This window comes from Montipora capricornis, chromosome 1 (assembly GCF_036669925.1).
Source record: "Montipora capricornis isolate CH-2021 chromosome 1, ASM3666992v2, whole genome shotgun sequence".
Lineage (NCBI taxonomy): Eukaryota > Metazoa > Cnidaria > Anthozoa > Scleractinia > Acroporidae > Montipora > Montipora capricornis.
This window is the reverse complement of record NC_090883.1, coordinates 37,845,667-37,860,666: the sequence shown is the minus strand read 5'-3', so window position 1 is coordinate 37,860,666 and position 15,000 is coordinate 37,845,667. Positions and strand designations below refer to the sequence as shown.

Sequence of the window (15,000 nt, the reverse complement as noted above, 5' to 3'; positions counted from 1 at the left end):
ATAACCACAAACTGTTTGTTAGACAAAGCAGTCACCTATCAAGTTCAAGAGATCTTGATGTTTGTTCATATGCATTTTTTGAATTTGCAGATATAGTTGAAATCAAAATCTGAAGAAAAAAAGGAAGTGATTTTTTGATCATGGTACCACTTTAAAAAGCAAACTTCCCTCCATATGTTATTAAAATTTTTAAACTTCCAAAAAGATTTAACAGTTTTTAACAATACTAGGCAAAGTCTGATTTTAAATTTTCCTGATGAAGCAGTTATTGAAATCATTATACTGCTGTGACCATAATATTTCATTTGATTCATGATAAAGTAATATTATTAATTGTCACACCAGAATGAAATGGTGCAAAAAGAATACACAGAGTGCAGAATTTGAAAAGAAATATATACCACTATACAGTTTTTTTCTAACAAGAGTATGTTAACATGCTTCATACAAACAATGCATGATGAGTTATGAAAATGGCATTGAAAGTTTTGAATAATACTGTAATATTCCACAATGCCTTTCACGTTAATCTGCATAAAAGTGCGATCAATATCATTCCATACGTTTTTCTTTAAATCCAACAAGTGTAATAACTCAAATGGTTAAATTACAGAAGAGGGAAATCATCCTTGTTGGCCCATGAAAGAAAAGGAAGCATGAAAAGAATCTCAACGAAAAAAGTATGAGCCATGTGCTGCAAAGTTCAGCTGAGGGGCATGGCCAAGGCACACAAGGATACAATATGAAAAATCTGTTAAACAATTGAAAGCTTCACTTGGAGGAAGTCTGTTACTTTTGCTCATTCACAAAATACTTTTGGATTCCAGAACACTTCTTTGCCTTTGAAGTTACCGGTACTGCCTTTTTAACTTGAATTCTTGCACTTTGCTGCCACTGTGTCTCCAACTCCTTCTGCACATCAAGAGGAAGTTCAACAAAAACTGCAGTATCTATACCTTTAGGACAAACAAATGGCTTACTTTCTTCCACCACGGCTGTACCTTGAGTTTTCTTAGGAACGTGTTCTAAAATCTGATCGCTACGTTCAAAGAGGTAAGTTTTGTTTTTACTCTCATTGGAATGGTACAATTCTACCACTTCACTAGAAGTATTTTTAGATGGACTGCTGATGACAGACTCATTCTTGTCAGAAACGGACAACTGAAAAAAATCAGAGATGTTCTTGGATTTTGCAGAAGGGGATTTTTGAAAGTTTGATAATGAAACACCCAACAAAGTCAAGTGGAATGGTCTCTTCACATCAACCAGCTTATTAAACAATTGCAGGCAGGTCATTAGAAGAGTTTCTCTGGCCTTGATTTGATTGTCAAAGCACATGTTTGGCAATCTACACTGACGACTCTCCCTTTTATGAGATTTCTCTGCCTGTCGTCGGACTGTGACTTTTACAGTTTCAGGTACACCACAGTCACTTGAAACTCTTAGGAGTAACCCTTCCACAAGGTTAGAAAGTCGTTTTCTGGCATCTTCAAGAGTTGAACACCTTTTGAATGAATCCTCGTCAGTTATGGACTTGAATTCACCAGATGGCGTAACTGGGCTGTCATCAATGCCACTGCATAATTTAATCATCAGGGTTGATTGCAAGTTGCCAAATTCCTTCTCTAGCACTTGGCGGGGACAGGAAAGTAGATCAGCAACAGATGTAACATTTATCGCCCGCAACTTTTTTGTTGCACTATGCCCAATACCTGTAAGATTAAGTGGGGATCACAGTTTACCTCAGAGTCTGAAGAATTGTCATTGGTGAGAAGGCGGATTCCCATGTCGATTTTTCAGACAAAAATACCCAACTTGGAAAACCAACATTATTTTGTCTATGGTTGTGATCAATGCACCTCAACCACAATAATATAATTTGTAAATTACAGCCAAATTGTTGCAGCCTTCACTCATTTTTTACATTTTAACTACTACTTCTCCAAACCCAAAAGCTTCAAACTTTAAATACTGACATTTTAAAAGTAGAAACATTTAAACTAAATGCCAGTTCAATAAAAAAGGGAAGTATTACATTGTCTAACCAGACAAATAGAAACAAAAAGGATCTGGTAAATTTCGGCTTCATCGAACAATAGTTTTGTTGACAGTTTCCCTGGAAATCCTTGTTAATGGAGGGGACAGAGTTTTTGACTGCTTAACCCCTTGACACCTCAAACACCCTAGGATGCCCCCAGGTGACAAGCAAAATCATCTGGCATTTGACAGAGTAAAATCTTTTAAGTCTCATTCCCTGGGGTCAATGGGTTAATAAGCCCCATCCATACTGGATGTCTATGTGTCAATATCTCTCTCATTTCTGAGAACTATACCTGGAATATCTTTTGCTTTAAGTGTAAACATAAAGCTTTCCGCATCTTCAGGGAGCATTGTTGTCTGCATATTTGGTTTCTTCCACCCACCAACAAGTTTTGCGAGCAATTTATTGTTTGCAACACCAGCACAGCAAGTAAGCCCAACCTCTTCTAAAATTGCTTGTCTGATTTCTGCTGCAATCATAGATCCCATCAGTAGTCTTTGATGGCAGCCACAGTGACATGGGATTGCAACCTACAGGTGTATAAGGAAAAAATGAATATTGACTGAGATGTGTGTGATAGGTTGTCTGATTCACATTCCAAATCCCTTGTCCAGAAAGGCATGCTGTGGCCAGCAACAGAAGCACCCTCTGGGGAACTGATGGAGGGGTGCAGATGTAAAGAGTGAAGCAGTCACTTGACCATCTTCCTAATATCTGAACAAGGTGGTAGACCGGCCTCTGCAGCAGTGATTGCGGCCCCAATGCTAAAACTGTTGTAAGCATACAGCTCTGTGGGAATATCAAGGCACCTGAGGAAAATGACTGTAGCTTTAGCCCTAGTAAGGTATGGGCCTGAGTTGAAGATGTAAAGCAGAGAGGGACCTGTTATGTGGCGATTCTGAAGATATTTAACCCATTGACTCCCAGGGGTTCCCCATTGACGAGTAAAATCGTCTGGCGATAGACAGAGTAAAATACTAAGTCTGGCTGGTTTGGACGTCAAAGGGTTAATGGGGACATAATGCGTACAATGCATACTGAGTGGTAAGAAGGAATGAGCAAGAGGGAGCATTCCTGGTGGTATGGAATAGTTTTGGAGGACTTTAAGCCCTGGCCTGATGGACCGATCAGTGATGAAGGAGACATCATTAGAGGAGAGATGCATCAGGTGGTTGAAATGTGTTGTAGTTAGAGAGGTAAAGTGGCTGGATCATAGGAATCCACAGAAGGCTAACGCAAAGGCAGGCGACAGGATCAGTACTGTTTATCTGGGGGAATGACGTCACAAGCACCAGCCAACTTAACCTTGACTTGGCTGGAAAGGCGTTGTTGTGATGGTGTTCCTGTGGTATGCTTGATTTCCCAAAGAAGAAGATGAAGGACAGAGACTTCCTTGAAAGGGTTTGGGGGGCTGTTTTCAATGTGGGCGTAGCAAAGTGCTGCTATGCAGAGCTTGATGGTTTTGAAATTAATCTGGTTGGCAAGGTAAGCAAAGAAGTCAGGTGTGTACCAGCAAACAGGGAAGTTAATGTAATGGTGAAGGCCAGTAGCAATGTGTGGAATCAGCTATAGACTGAGACTGGAGGAAGCTCAAACCCTGTGTCAGAGGGATGCCACTGATTTGGGGATAGGTTTGGGGGGCAAACTGCCGGGGCAAACTGGTAGAACCATGACATCTCCAAACGGAACAAAGAATCAGCAATGGAGTTATCTGTGCCAGTAACGTGAGAAAAGAAAACTGTAAAGTGATTGGAAGTGACAATAAAGAATATGGAGCAAACAAGGTCAAGGCTGTGCTCTAACGGCGCCCGGTCGCCTGAGGTGACTAACATTTGGCTCCGGGCGAATGAAAAAAATTATGTGGTCGCCCGGCCGGGCACTCTGGCTTATTGTATTTCTTGCAGATAAGGCAGCTAAAAATTTTAATATGCTGGTGGTTACAGTTTACGAAACCTCTCAAAAAATGTTTCATCTTCGTTCAAAACAATCGTTTCAAAGGCCGTTCCACATGATTTCACATGTAACATAACCCATGACTTTGCACGTGGCGGCCAGCAGCCGCACGAATTTCCATTCCTCCTCAAAAAGTAGCATTAATTAAATTTGGAACGTGGAGTTTGGAATTTCTTGGTTATAGTTTTAAAAAAAGAGCTGTTACTTCTGCTCTGACAGCGGTAAAGCGCGGCTGGGGAAGCCGTGCAATTTACTTCTGTATGAACCCGAGACTCGCAGTTAATGCAAATTTAATATTTTTACGATATTTCGCGGCTGCGCCTGCTTGACTAAAATATATTTAGGTTATGGTTGTTTTTCCCCTGTATATGAAATAACGAAATAAAAAAAGACCAATCCTGGCGTTGTCTTTGGTTCGTGACAAATCATTCCGTGCCCTAAACAAATAACGCTGTGACTGGCGCTTCGACCGAACAAAAAGCTCAGTCCAATAAACATTTTACTGATAATGTAAGGAAAAAATACTTTAGTTCTGTCCTGTAGCGATGATTTTCGTCCAGATCAAGATGACTTGCTAAGAGAAAAAAATGATAGCTTTTGGGGCGCGGTGGTTTCATTGTTTCACGGCAGTTTTCACAAAATCTCCATAGGAATCAAGCGGCATTGATTCACGTTTAGAAAATTTATTTTCAACCCAACTAACCAGTAAAAAGGTTTACCTCTATTAGACCCAAACCTTTTTACATAAACCTGCTGCAATCTTTACTTTTTCACTTTTAAACCTAAAAAAACATCGGTGGCATTGCCACTTTTCTCATCTTTCTCAAGTATGGCGTGAAAAATTTGACGGGTTGCGGGTTTTTCTTGCACTAGCGAGTTCTACCATCATCAGAGCAGTAGCAGCAATGTTTTTTTGAGGGAGAGATGGACGAAGATCTTGCTGCGTTGTTGATCTCAGATAATTAATTAAATAAATAATTAATTAATTCAGGCGACCAACTTGGAGAGCTGGGCACCCCAGCTGAAATGATTGGGAGCCCGAAGGGCTCCCCGAAATTTTCCTTAGAGCACAGCCTTGAAGGTGCATGATCAGGGGGTAGCAGGATGAACTGGCAGCTCAAATATCTATGACAGCGTGACTATCACCGTGAAAGAGAACTTTCTTTCCTAAAAATTGAGATCCCCATACAAGGCAAGCCAGAGTGATGGGGTAAAGCTCCTTCCACTGAATAGAGCAGTCTTGGAGTATTGTGAGCCAGGGTTGAGAAATCCAGTTACCCATAATACCGTATTTCCAAGGCATACTGAGGCGCATCTGTGAAGAGATCCAAGTTGGGAGAACAGGACCCCTTCAACTACGGGATAATGGAATGGCCGTTCCAGTTAGGAAGGAATTCCAGCCATCAGGCAATGTCAAGATGGCCTCCTGGTTCAGAGTGAGGTGATGGTGGAACTAGCAAACAATGGAGCTCAAGTCAATGAGGCAATGCAAGAAGATGCTGCTGGCAGGAAAAGTTTAATTTGCCAATTAGGCAGAGAAGGTCTCTTTTGCAGCATTTTTTACATGAGGACCACCACTGAAGCTTGGTTAGTAGCCCAGTGAATTTGTCTTAATTTTTCTGTGATCCGTAATTTGCTGTTTTTTCTGTTTGTGAACTGTTCCGAAAGACCTCGGGTTAGGGTTAATGCTGTAAGTTGGCTCTGCTGTGAATGGTTTACCTCCCCCTGACATTGTATGCCGTAAGGTAAGCTACCTAACCAGGGGGGCCCAGGTCATGGTACATAAATTTACCTTCATCTCACTTTCATCTGAATTCTTAATGTAAACAGCACCTGAGAAGCCCTTTATTTCATTAGTGTTATTCTGCAGCCTTGAAGTGACAAGTTCGGTGACGTCTAGGAAATTCTCATCCATGCCAAGTCTTTCAACCAGGGGCGTGAATTTACGGGTAAGGAGGGAATGTACTTTCCCTGAAAATTCTCTATAAACTGTCAAGTCCTCGCCTTTAACAAGAACAAGATCTGGACACTTCTTCTTCGCATCAGTGACAAAGGACAGCTTAGTCACGCCACGTTTCCTCGCAACGTAATTGCAAGTCACGACAATGTGCTTTTGTTGAATTCCCAAGGGTACGTTTCGTAAGTCTGGGTTTCGAATCATCTCTACCTGAGCATAGAAACAGTCTATATCCACATGAATTATAATTCTTTTGTGTCTCGAATTCCAGCCTGGAAGCAGCGAAGTCTCACTTCCAAGTTTATCTGGAATCGATGAAGAGTCCATTCGCGGTTTCTTGCAAGGGGGAAGAAGGCTTATCGTCAACTGCCGGCTGCAGTTGCCTGCGGATGGACGAGAACTTTGCCATTCTTCGTCGTCTGATACATCTCCTTCGTCATCAGCGTAACCATATGATGACTGAAAATCGGTCAAACCTCTCTTATTTTCCATGTTAACTTTCTCGTGCTTCCACTGCTTGGTGACCAAGCCTTATCCCTAAGGGTAAGATTCATGTGGGCAAACGTTCAAATTCTGCAAAGCGGCAGTTTATTGTAATGACTTCTTCTTTCTTCAATGATGAAATGGTATATGAAATGAATCATATATGAACTGCGGATATGAAATCAAGTGAAGCTATGATCTTCGCAGTTATGAGCGCAATTTTTGCAATTGCGTAGAGAAGCCTGAAAAATTCAGGACTTCACCGGGTTTTGAACCCGTGACCTCGCGATTTCGGTGCGACGCTCCGGTTAGAGCGTCGCACCGGAATCGCGAGGTCACGGGTTCAAACACCGTTGAAGTCCTGAATTTTTCAGGCTTCTCTACGCAATTGCAAAAATTGCGCTCATAACTGCGAAGATCATAGCTTCACTTGATTTCTTCTTTATTGTCGGAAATAGAGCCGTTGCGTCACCTTACCAGCAATTCGTTCAATTGGTTTAACTCAAACCTTTCCTCCTTCCAACGGTGATTGGGCTTTAAATATTTGGCCAAATCCCAAGACCTTGAAAGCGTACTAGACCTCTGTTTATAAAAGTCCTTGATTTTATATTAGAGAGCTTTAGATTCTAGGACGAGAACGACTACGAGTAGGAGATTTTCTCATCGGAACAACGGTGAGCGTGCGAACCAGCGTCATTTTGGCGGGAAAAACGTGACACCATTCGAATACGCGGAGTGATGATTTGAAACGGTGTCTGGCGTTTTGAAGCAACAAGGATGGTTAACGTAAGTTTAAGATAGCATTTTAGCGGGCGTCTGACAATTTTAATAAGGATCTTCGTAAAATTGAATGATTTCTAACTTATATTCCACGTATTCTTATTCCGGAATACGATCAATCGAACGCACACTGGCCCTTAGTACGAGGTTTTCCAAAAATGTCGTCCGTGTCAAAACAAGTCACCAACACGATAGCAGTTCTCATTCTGGCATTTTTTTGATCAGGAAAAGGCTTAGTTGCCAGCAATAATAAAAATAACTGAGCAATCCATGCTGCTAACAAAGAGTAAGATTAATCGTCCGCGTTATAAATTTTCTACGTATTTTCGCTTAAAACTGGAGCAGTCAAATCTCGTACTCGTTCTCGTCCTAGAATCTAAAGGTCCCTATCATCTAAAAACTCTAACCCTAGTGATAAAAATTACAGATAGCATTACTGCTAGAATAGAATCGAATCTTTATTTATATACGCTAAGGATTAAAGCTAAGAGGCTTGTGGGGTCGTGTACTTAAAAAATTAATTACTCGTCCAATTAAAAACTATTAATTATAACATTTCTAAAAACATTCTAATAGTTTACACATCTAAAATGCGAGCTTAGTTAATTAACTAATACAATTAAACATTAAAATTTACTTTTCTTCTTAGAAATGCGTGTAATCAGCTGATCTGTTCCAAACGTACCGTTAAATCCAATAAGCCGCTGAAAGGAAAGCTCCTGAAGAGTTCATTTCTCATGAATGGTCTACAAAGTTTTTTTTAGGTCAATACTACCTACGTTTTTGACATGATGGTTAACAAAATTCCATACCACTGAACCTCTATATACCAGTCATGAACTTTAGAGCCAAAAATACTGATTGTTTTGAAGTTATTGGGACAGAAAACTTCTGTTTGGCTTAATTTGAATCGACCATTGGTCAAGGGATGGGTTGATGAAGGGTCTGCCATTCAGTTGGATGAAATACCACTGTCAAGTATCAAGAGATATTTGGATCCACAGGGGCCGTGGAGAGGGAGGGGCTGGGGGGACCTTTATCCCCCCCCCCCAATTTTCCTTACGGTGTTGTTTTCAGCTTTAACAGAGACTTAGTAATTTACACTACTCTCATACATATACCAAGCCCTAGCCCTCCACCCCCCCCCCCCCCCACCCTCACTTCTTTCAAATGCACTCCACAGCCCTTGATTCAAGATGGAATTTGGATGCAGGATTAGCTATAACCCGGGATGATTTTTCACGATTTTATGGTTTTTCAGCATTACACCACATTCAGCCAGTTATAACAGCCAACTTTGAAGGAGAATAATCTGAACAAACTTTGGCAATAATATTCAGAGCCCTGACTTTGAAATGTTAGTAGGCAGTAAGAGAGGGAACAAAGTGACGCAAAAGACTCCATATTGCAATCTCAATTTTATTATTTTACAAGTTTGCTGTTCAGAACCTCAGTTTCTGGAAAAACCACCTGTTCTTGCCAGACTTGTACCTGAAAAAACAAACAAACAAACAAACAGTTCACGACATAGAAAGTGCTTTGTACGGGGGTTTATTCACTCGTTGTTTGTGTCAAAAACCCTCACTCGCTCGTTCGGGTTTTTGACACAAACAACGAGTGAATAAAACCTTGTACGCTGCACTTTCTATGACGTAAACTATATATACCTAGTAGTCATAAGGTTATTAAGGGGAAGACATATTGGTATGTAATGACTTCTGTGTGATTTCTTCAGTTTCACAGCTCAGCCCAGGCAAAACCCCTTACAACTCTTGCTATTTTGTCATGTTATGTGCAACTGTTGAAAAGATGTCATTGGCCATATTTATGCCAGAGGACGTCTAAGACGTCCAGACGCATTAAACGTCTGGCTGCAAGTGCGACTAATATAAATACAGGACGCACTTAACTGCGATGGCTAGAAATCAAATTCACAATTTTCTTCAAAAGATACTGAGATTTAATCACCGAAGAGACTGTGCACTTCATTGCTTTGTGCGTCCCAGTTTAGTGTGTCTCATCTTTATACTAGATGGCTTAAAGGTCTGAAACTACTAAGAAGTCTGTTAAATGTGTCGTTAAGACGCACTTAACTTTAGATGTTTAATTCATCTGATGTTTAACGCGTCCACCTTATTTCCCATATTTAAACTAGTTGTCTAAGACATCTGAGACATCTTACACATCCTCTAGTATACACTGTAAATACCGCCATTGACATGACTAAAACGACACAATTTTTGTCATGGTAACTGGTGCAAAATTGCCTCAAACAGGAGCTTGTCAAGGGGAGCTTCTATCTCCACTACTTTCTTTAGTCAACCCTTTCCAGAATGAATATACTTTTGGGAACAGCTTTTTCCCACAAAAAGTATCATAAAAATTATTTTCCTTGACGCTGAGACAGCTCTTTTTGGACTGGCTTTTACAACAGCGGGTGTGCTGAATCTCCTAAGGTTGGCATTTTATAAATAAATCTACTCAGGGAAGGTTTAACTCCTAGGCCAAGTATAAGAAAATCAAATGGAGGCTCCCCTTACTAAGATCCTGCTGCAAACAGTAGTTCCAAGCAATGCCTTGAACAGTGCCCAGCAGAGCAAGCAAGCAACCAACATGGTCTTGCAATAAAATACTGAGAACATTATTTCCAACTTTTTGTTACCTTTCTTCGAACTTTGCCTTGGCTTCTTTTGTTGCTTTTCGTTTCGATGCTGGATCCTTAAATACCTCCTTGTTGATAACTGTCTTATCCAGGTTAACATCGACAGAGTATCTGTAAGATTAAATCGGTAGTCTGACATTCAGGTTATAACACAATAATTCGAGAAACAAGACCAAGCAGTCTATTTCTTTAGGAACAATATTATTCATAAATAACCTATCTGTAAGGAACAAAATAGAGCATTTAGCTCTATGTCTGTACACAGAACAAAGGTATGCAGTAAGCAGTGTTTTCGTCTGAGGCTGGAGGCCAGACGCTTCGTTTCGTGTTTGTGTAGCACTGCTAGCAAGACGGCATGAAACGCAAGCTGAAATGCAAACAAATCAAAATGAGAATATACAGTTAACCCATTGACTCCTGGAAGTGAGACTTGAAAGATTTTACTGTCTAATGCCAAACAATTTTAGTCGTCAACCGGGGCATCCCAGGGCACTTGAGTAGTCAATGGGTTAAACGAATGAAAGAAGTGACTCTCGCACTTAGCTGGACAATTTAAACATTACATTGAAACCTTCTTGGAAATGAAACCCAAAAAATTCAGGTGGTGTCAACAGGTTTCAAACCCATGGCCTCTGTGATGCCAATGTAATGCTCTATCAAATGAGTTATGAAGCTACAAAGTTGGGAGCAGGTCAATTTGCTGATCTCATTTGTTCCCGTGAAGGACCAGATGAATGAAATGAATGTACATTCGAACTGCAGGTTGCAGACAAATGAGAGAAGTGATCCTCGCACAAATTTGGCTTTTACTTCGTGTAGAAGACACACATGACATAAAACAATAGAACAAAAATCGTGAAACAATACCTAATCAGAATTCTAAATCCCTAAAGACCCCTAAAGCTTTTGTTACGTCATGTGCGTCTTCTACACGAAGTAAAACTTAGCCACAAATTGACCTTCTCCAATCTGTGTGGCTTCATAACTCAGTATCAATTAACAACGTTTGCACATCAAGTTGATAAAAAGTTGGTAGATCATTGCAATGGCATCACAGAGGTCGAGGGTTCAAATCCCATTGGGACCACCTGATTTTCCAAGTGTCTTTTAAAAAAGTTACAATAAATTTATTGCTTAGTTTGTTCCAGCTAAGTGCAAGGATTACTTTTCCCATTCGTCTATACCCTGCACTTCAGATATACATCAATTACAATGTACATTTAATTAATTAAGCTGCACACTACCTGGTGGGCATTAGATGATTGTAATTGTAAACTTTGACAAACGCCTTTATTCTGGATCGTTTGGCCAACTTCTTTTTGCTCATGCCTTTTTTAACTTTAAGCGGATAACGAGCGATTCCAGCGACAAGTGCGTGTCCATATTGCTTGTCCGCGGTCCCGTCGTCATAGTTCTTCACTATCACCGCTTTTCTACCTGCGTAGCGACCGTTTAAAACCAACACAACTTTTCCAGACTTGATAAATTTTCCCATTGTTCAGGGAAGCCTACAGATTTACAAGGAAAGAACGACTATATTACTTAACACAATTATAACAACGGTACTTGACGATAATAACTGTACATGTATGCAACAGTAACTAAAAGCTAACAATTCTAGAAGTCGGGGCGTAGACCTATCACTGCACTATCAAAATTGAAAGCTAACCATTCGGCGTTCGGAGTTCTGCAAAATACCCCTGCCGCAATAACAACAGAAATTCCGTTAACTTTGGATCAATACTTTAAGGTAATTATTGTAACGACGGAATACTTAAATCTTTTACATAAATTAAGCAAGAAAAGTTTGGAAAAGTGTTTTTTTTTCAATGCAGATGGAAGAAGATTGTTAAGCAAGACAAACAACCTCACCAGCAAAGATGGCGACGAAAGGAGAGAGAGGGAGGCAGGTGGGCAGAAACCGCTGAATTCAAGCACTGTGGGAATAGTCGTTGGCGGTGAGGGGGCTGGGTGGGGCGAATGCGTGAGAACAGGAGGCCAAGGACAAATTTCCTCAATCAAAACATGGAACGGGACAAGCGTGTTTCCTATTCTTTTTTTCTCAAGAGACCGGATACTAATCATTTAGAATAACAAACATGGCTGCCGGATTTTCGATCATTACTTCATAAGTAGTAATTCTCACGTGCAGTTGTGCAGGTACGAGCTTTTCAGTGGAAAAGTCTGTTCCATTTGATTTACCACCGGATAAATCCTATTTTGGGTACAAAAGGAAAGTGTCCCTGAAGTCTTGTTTGCTATTTTTCTCATAAAAAACCATTGTGACTTTAAAATATCACTTAGCTTACTATTTGATTTCATTGTTTGACTTTTGAGTCACTTTTCAGTGCGAACATCATCGAAGTTAACCTGGTTTGAACGATACTCTGACGCTCGACCGTACAAGTGCCCCGCGCATTGCTCTACAACTGACTGAACTATCACACCATCGGAGAGCTGATCGGAAGATCTATGAACTTCACATATATTATATTGGGAGTGCAAAGGTCATCACAATAAATGAACCAACAAAGTTGTCATTTAACTGACAGGTTAATTTCTGAGAAAAATACTTCACTTTTGGACACCTTTTATTGCGGTAATAGGTCTATTCGATGTAATTAATGGTGGCGATTGCCTTATCAATGTTAATACGAATTACGGGCCTTGCAATTCATCTATCATTTGTTAGTGTTAAGTGTTCTATTAAGATTCTATTAAACGAAGCACCTCACACGATGCACGGAGATAACAAATCAGAGGGCACTTCAGTCATCGTCCAGAAAAAAAGACAAACATATTTAAGCTGTATTCTTCAAACAAAAGAGTTGCTTTGAATCGGTGGTTGGTATGTTGATAGGATGTTACGTTTCATTTTAATCGGGTTGATAGACAGTAAATAGGATCTAAATAACCGAACGCTAAACTGCTGTTTATTAGTGGAATCTCTCAAAATGTGAAATATTAAAGCCTTGATATCACCCCCAAAATTAGATTAAATTTGAAACTTCCGTCATGGAATAAAACTTAGTTTGTAGAGAGGAAGGATTATGAGTGTTTTACATAAGAGAAGAGCAAGGGCACCCAACCAGCAAATTAAGCCAAAAGCCTTTGAGAGACATCTCTGGGCTCCTTTTAATGTATAAACAGATGTTTTTATCACCTAGAAAAATTTGATCTGTTCGGATATCTTAGCTGAAAATTAAAGAGTCCGAAAATTTTAGGGAATGAAATCTTAATTTCCGAAATTCCTAGCTGAACATTACCTTCTAAGAACGTCCCAGCAAACCATTTGCTCATCCGAAAAGTTCTGCTAGGTGACCTTTTTTAGTGCCAAAAAAAGAAGTGCAAAAATACCCCTTCCGAAAACGTAAGGGAGCCTGACTTTTCCCAAGGTTGCGAATCTCTTAGGGGATGCATTAGGAAAGAAAGCTATAGCTGTTTAGCAACGTACAACCGAAATTCTTAGAGCAGCTTGACTCTCCCGAACACAAATTTCACCGTTCGAAGATTATCGTTGGGTGCCCCTGGAACAGGTCCGCGCAACTGAGCCCAAGGGTCATCATGTTGTATCGCTAACTCCAAGTCCTCCAAGACTACAGTCTTGTGTAGTGTGTTACCGCACCATTTGAGCCTTTCATTGTGAGTGAAACATGAACACTTTTATACCTGTTTGTTCAATTGTTATATGTGTTCATTTTATCGATCAATGTCTGTGGACCTCCCCAGTTGAACTGTTTAAACTGATTCCGTCCTGGTTCTTTGCGAGTGCCCTAATTTGTTTTCTGTAATGATCAGACGCCAACCAGTTTATAGTTTTACCGAGTTTGTTTTCGTATTTGTGGCAAAACAGGTAATCTTCTTTTACATTTCACAGTCACAGTTTCGTTGGTCCTTTGTTCCTTTCGTTCTTCATGTTCTTTAAGTTCCGAAGGGCTCTGTTGAAACTTAATACGGTGAGTTTCTGATGTGCTCTGCACTGTCACAGCTCGCAAATCAACCGAGCTTGGTGTAATACGTCGCATTTCCTGTATTCCACGAAGGTTGCCAAATATTGTGCTCAACGCTTCGCCCATTTCCTTATCATAATCAAAAGTAGTCGCTTCTTTTTCTTGTAATTCATCTTGTTTAGCTTGCATTATGCAAGAAATATCTTCCTTGAGACTGAGTCAGAGTGCACACTCCAACGTACCTTCTACACATTAATCGCCTTTGATATTGACGTAATTAAATACTTCTTCATTTGATTGTCAAAGTAGCCGTCGATGTTTACAATTGCATTAGGTAGATGGAGTACATATTTGCGATAGCAAATAAAATTGCTTCAGTATGTGAAGGCTGAGATCACTCAAAAGTGATGTACTGAAATAAAAATAACGCCCTGAAAAGAAATAAATGGCTCCAGTGTAATGGTTTCACGGTCGTATTAACATGCATGAGAACAGTTTCAGTCTCCGACAAAACACGATTAATTGTTGCATGAAAGGCGATGTCTCTACAGGCAAATATTAATTAAGGGAAGACAAAAGAATTAATTTCCAAACACAAATGAAAAAGCTCAAAACAATAACTCGCTTGACGTGCAGAACATTTTAATTTGTGCTAAAAGCAAAAAAGTAGCGAAAACAATAAGGTCACTTGGACTCATCCTACTCTTAATGAACCGACGGGTTAAAGTGGTGGATCCTTACATATCAAATGGGGTTTGGAAGGACCGCTGAAAAACGTAAGAAGGACATCAATCCTGGATAGTGTGAGTCCAGTTTCCCCTTTGTGGAAGCTGGCCAATCGCATGTCGTGCGGCGCGGCCCAGACAACAATAGTCGGGTATTTCAAGATAAGCAAACGGTTTAATTTTCTAGTCTGTTGAATACACCAGGGGCACCAAACGTCAATTTTTGGAAAATATCTGTTCGGAAGACGATTTGAGATCTAGAATTTTCGGAACATTTGTCGTGGTCTGTCTTATGTGGTGTATCATGGTTGGGAGGGTAAATGCTCGTGGATATTAGCTACACCAAGCTACTCTAAAATCCGAGGGTAAAGAAAGATATATGATATGTAAAATGTCTTGCTTGCCTGCCTCTCCTAGGATTTTCGAACATCTGAAAAATGGTATATTTG

The 15,000-nt window shown here is 40.2% G+C and overlaps 2 protein-coding genes and 1 long non-coding RNA gene across 3 annotated transcripts in view; 1 reads left to right on the top strand and 2 right to left on the bottom strand.

The window, feature by feature from the left end:
* The window catches only part of LOC138053292 (DNA polymerase iota-like), a 6,780-nt gene extending 308 nt beyond the window's left edge, over positions 1–6,472 (bottom strand). Inside the window, exons 1-3 of the mRNA XM_068899949.1 lie at positions 5,787–6,472; positions 2,334–2,571; positions 1–1,712 (exon numbers count right to left, since the gene is read on the bottom strand). The exon at positions 1–1,712 is cut by the window's left edge and continues 308 nt beyond it. Of these exons, the coding sequence (XP_068756050.1) occupies positions 790–1,712; positions 2,334–2,571; positions 5,787–6,443 (1,818 nt within the window). The 5' untranslated portion in view covers positions 6,444–6,472 and the 3' untranslated portion in view covers positions 1–789. The remainder of the gene's footprint in view (positions 1,713–2,333; positions 2,572–5,786) is intronic.
* Positions 6,473–8,619: 2,147 nt separating this feature from the next.
* Positions 8,620–11,878, bottom strand: LOC138041838 (large ribosomal subunit protein eL27-like). The gene is made up of 4 exons (XM_068887514.1): positions 11,749–11,878; positions 11,121–11,384; positions 9,877–9,987; positions 8,620–8,705 (listed from the first exon to the last, which is right to left on the bottom strand). Exons 2-4 carry the CDS (start codon positions 11,369–11,371, stop codon positions 8,657–8,659), a joined length of 411 nt encoding a protein of 136 aa, XP_068743615.1. The 5' UTR covers positions 11,372–11,384; positions 11,749–11,878; the 3' UTR covers positions 8,620–8,656.
* A 26-nt stretch (positions 11,879–11,904) lies between these two features.
* Positions 11,905–14,080, top strand: LOC138041848 (uncharacterized). The gene is made up of 2 exons (XR_011130877.1): positions 11,905–12,036; positions 12,214–14,080. It is a non-coding gene; the product is annotated as an uncharacterized lncRNA (long non-coding RNA).
* The last annotated feature ends 920 nt before the right edge of the window (positions 14,081–15,000 follow it).

Coding starts and splice junctions, on each gene's coding strand:
- LOC138041838 (XM_068887514.1), bottom strand. CDS start 11,371: ATGGGAAAATTTATCAAGTCTGGAAAAGTTGTGTTGGTTTTAAACGGT. Junction 9,988..11,120: donor AATCATCTAATGCCCACCAG/GTAGTGTGCAGC, acceptor TTAATCTTACAG/ATACTCTGTCGATGTTAACC. Junction 8,706..9,876: donor AAGGCAAAGTTCGAAGAAAG/GTAACAAAAAGT, acceptor TTGTTTTTTCAG/GTACAAGTCTGGCAAGAACA.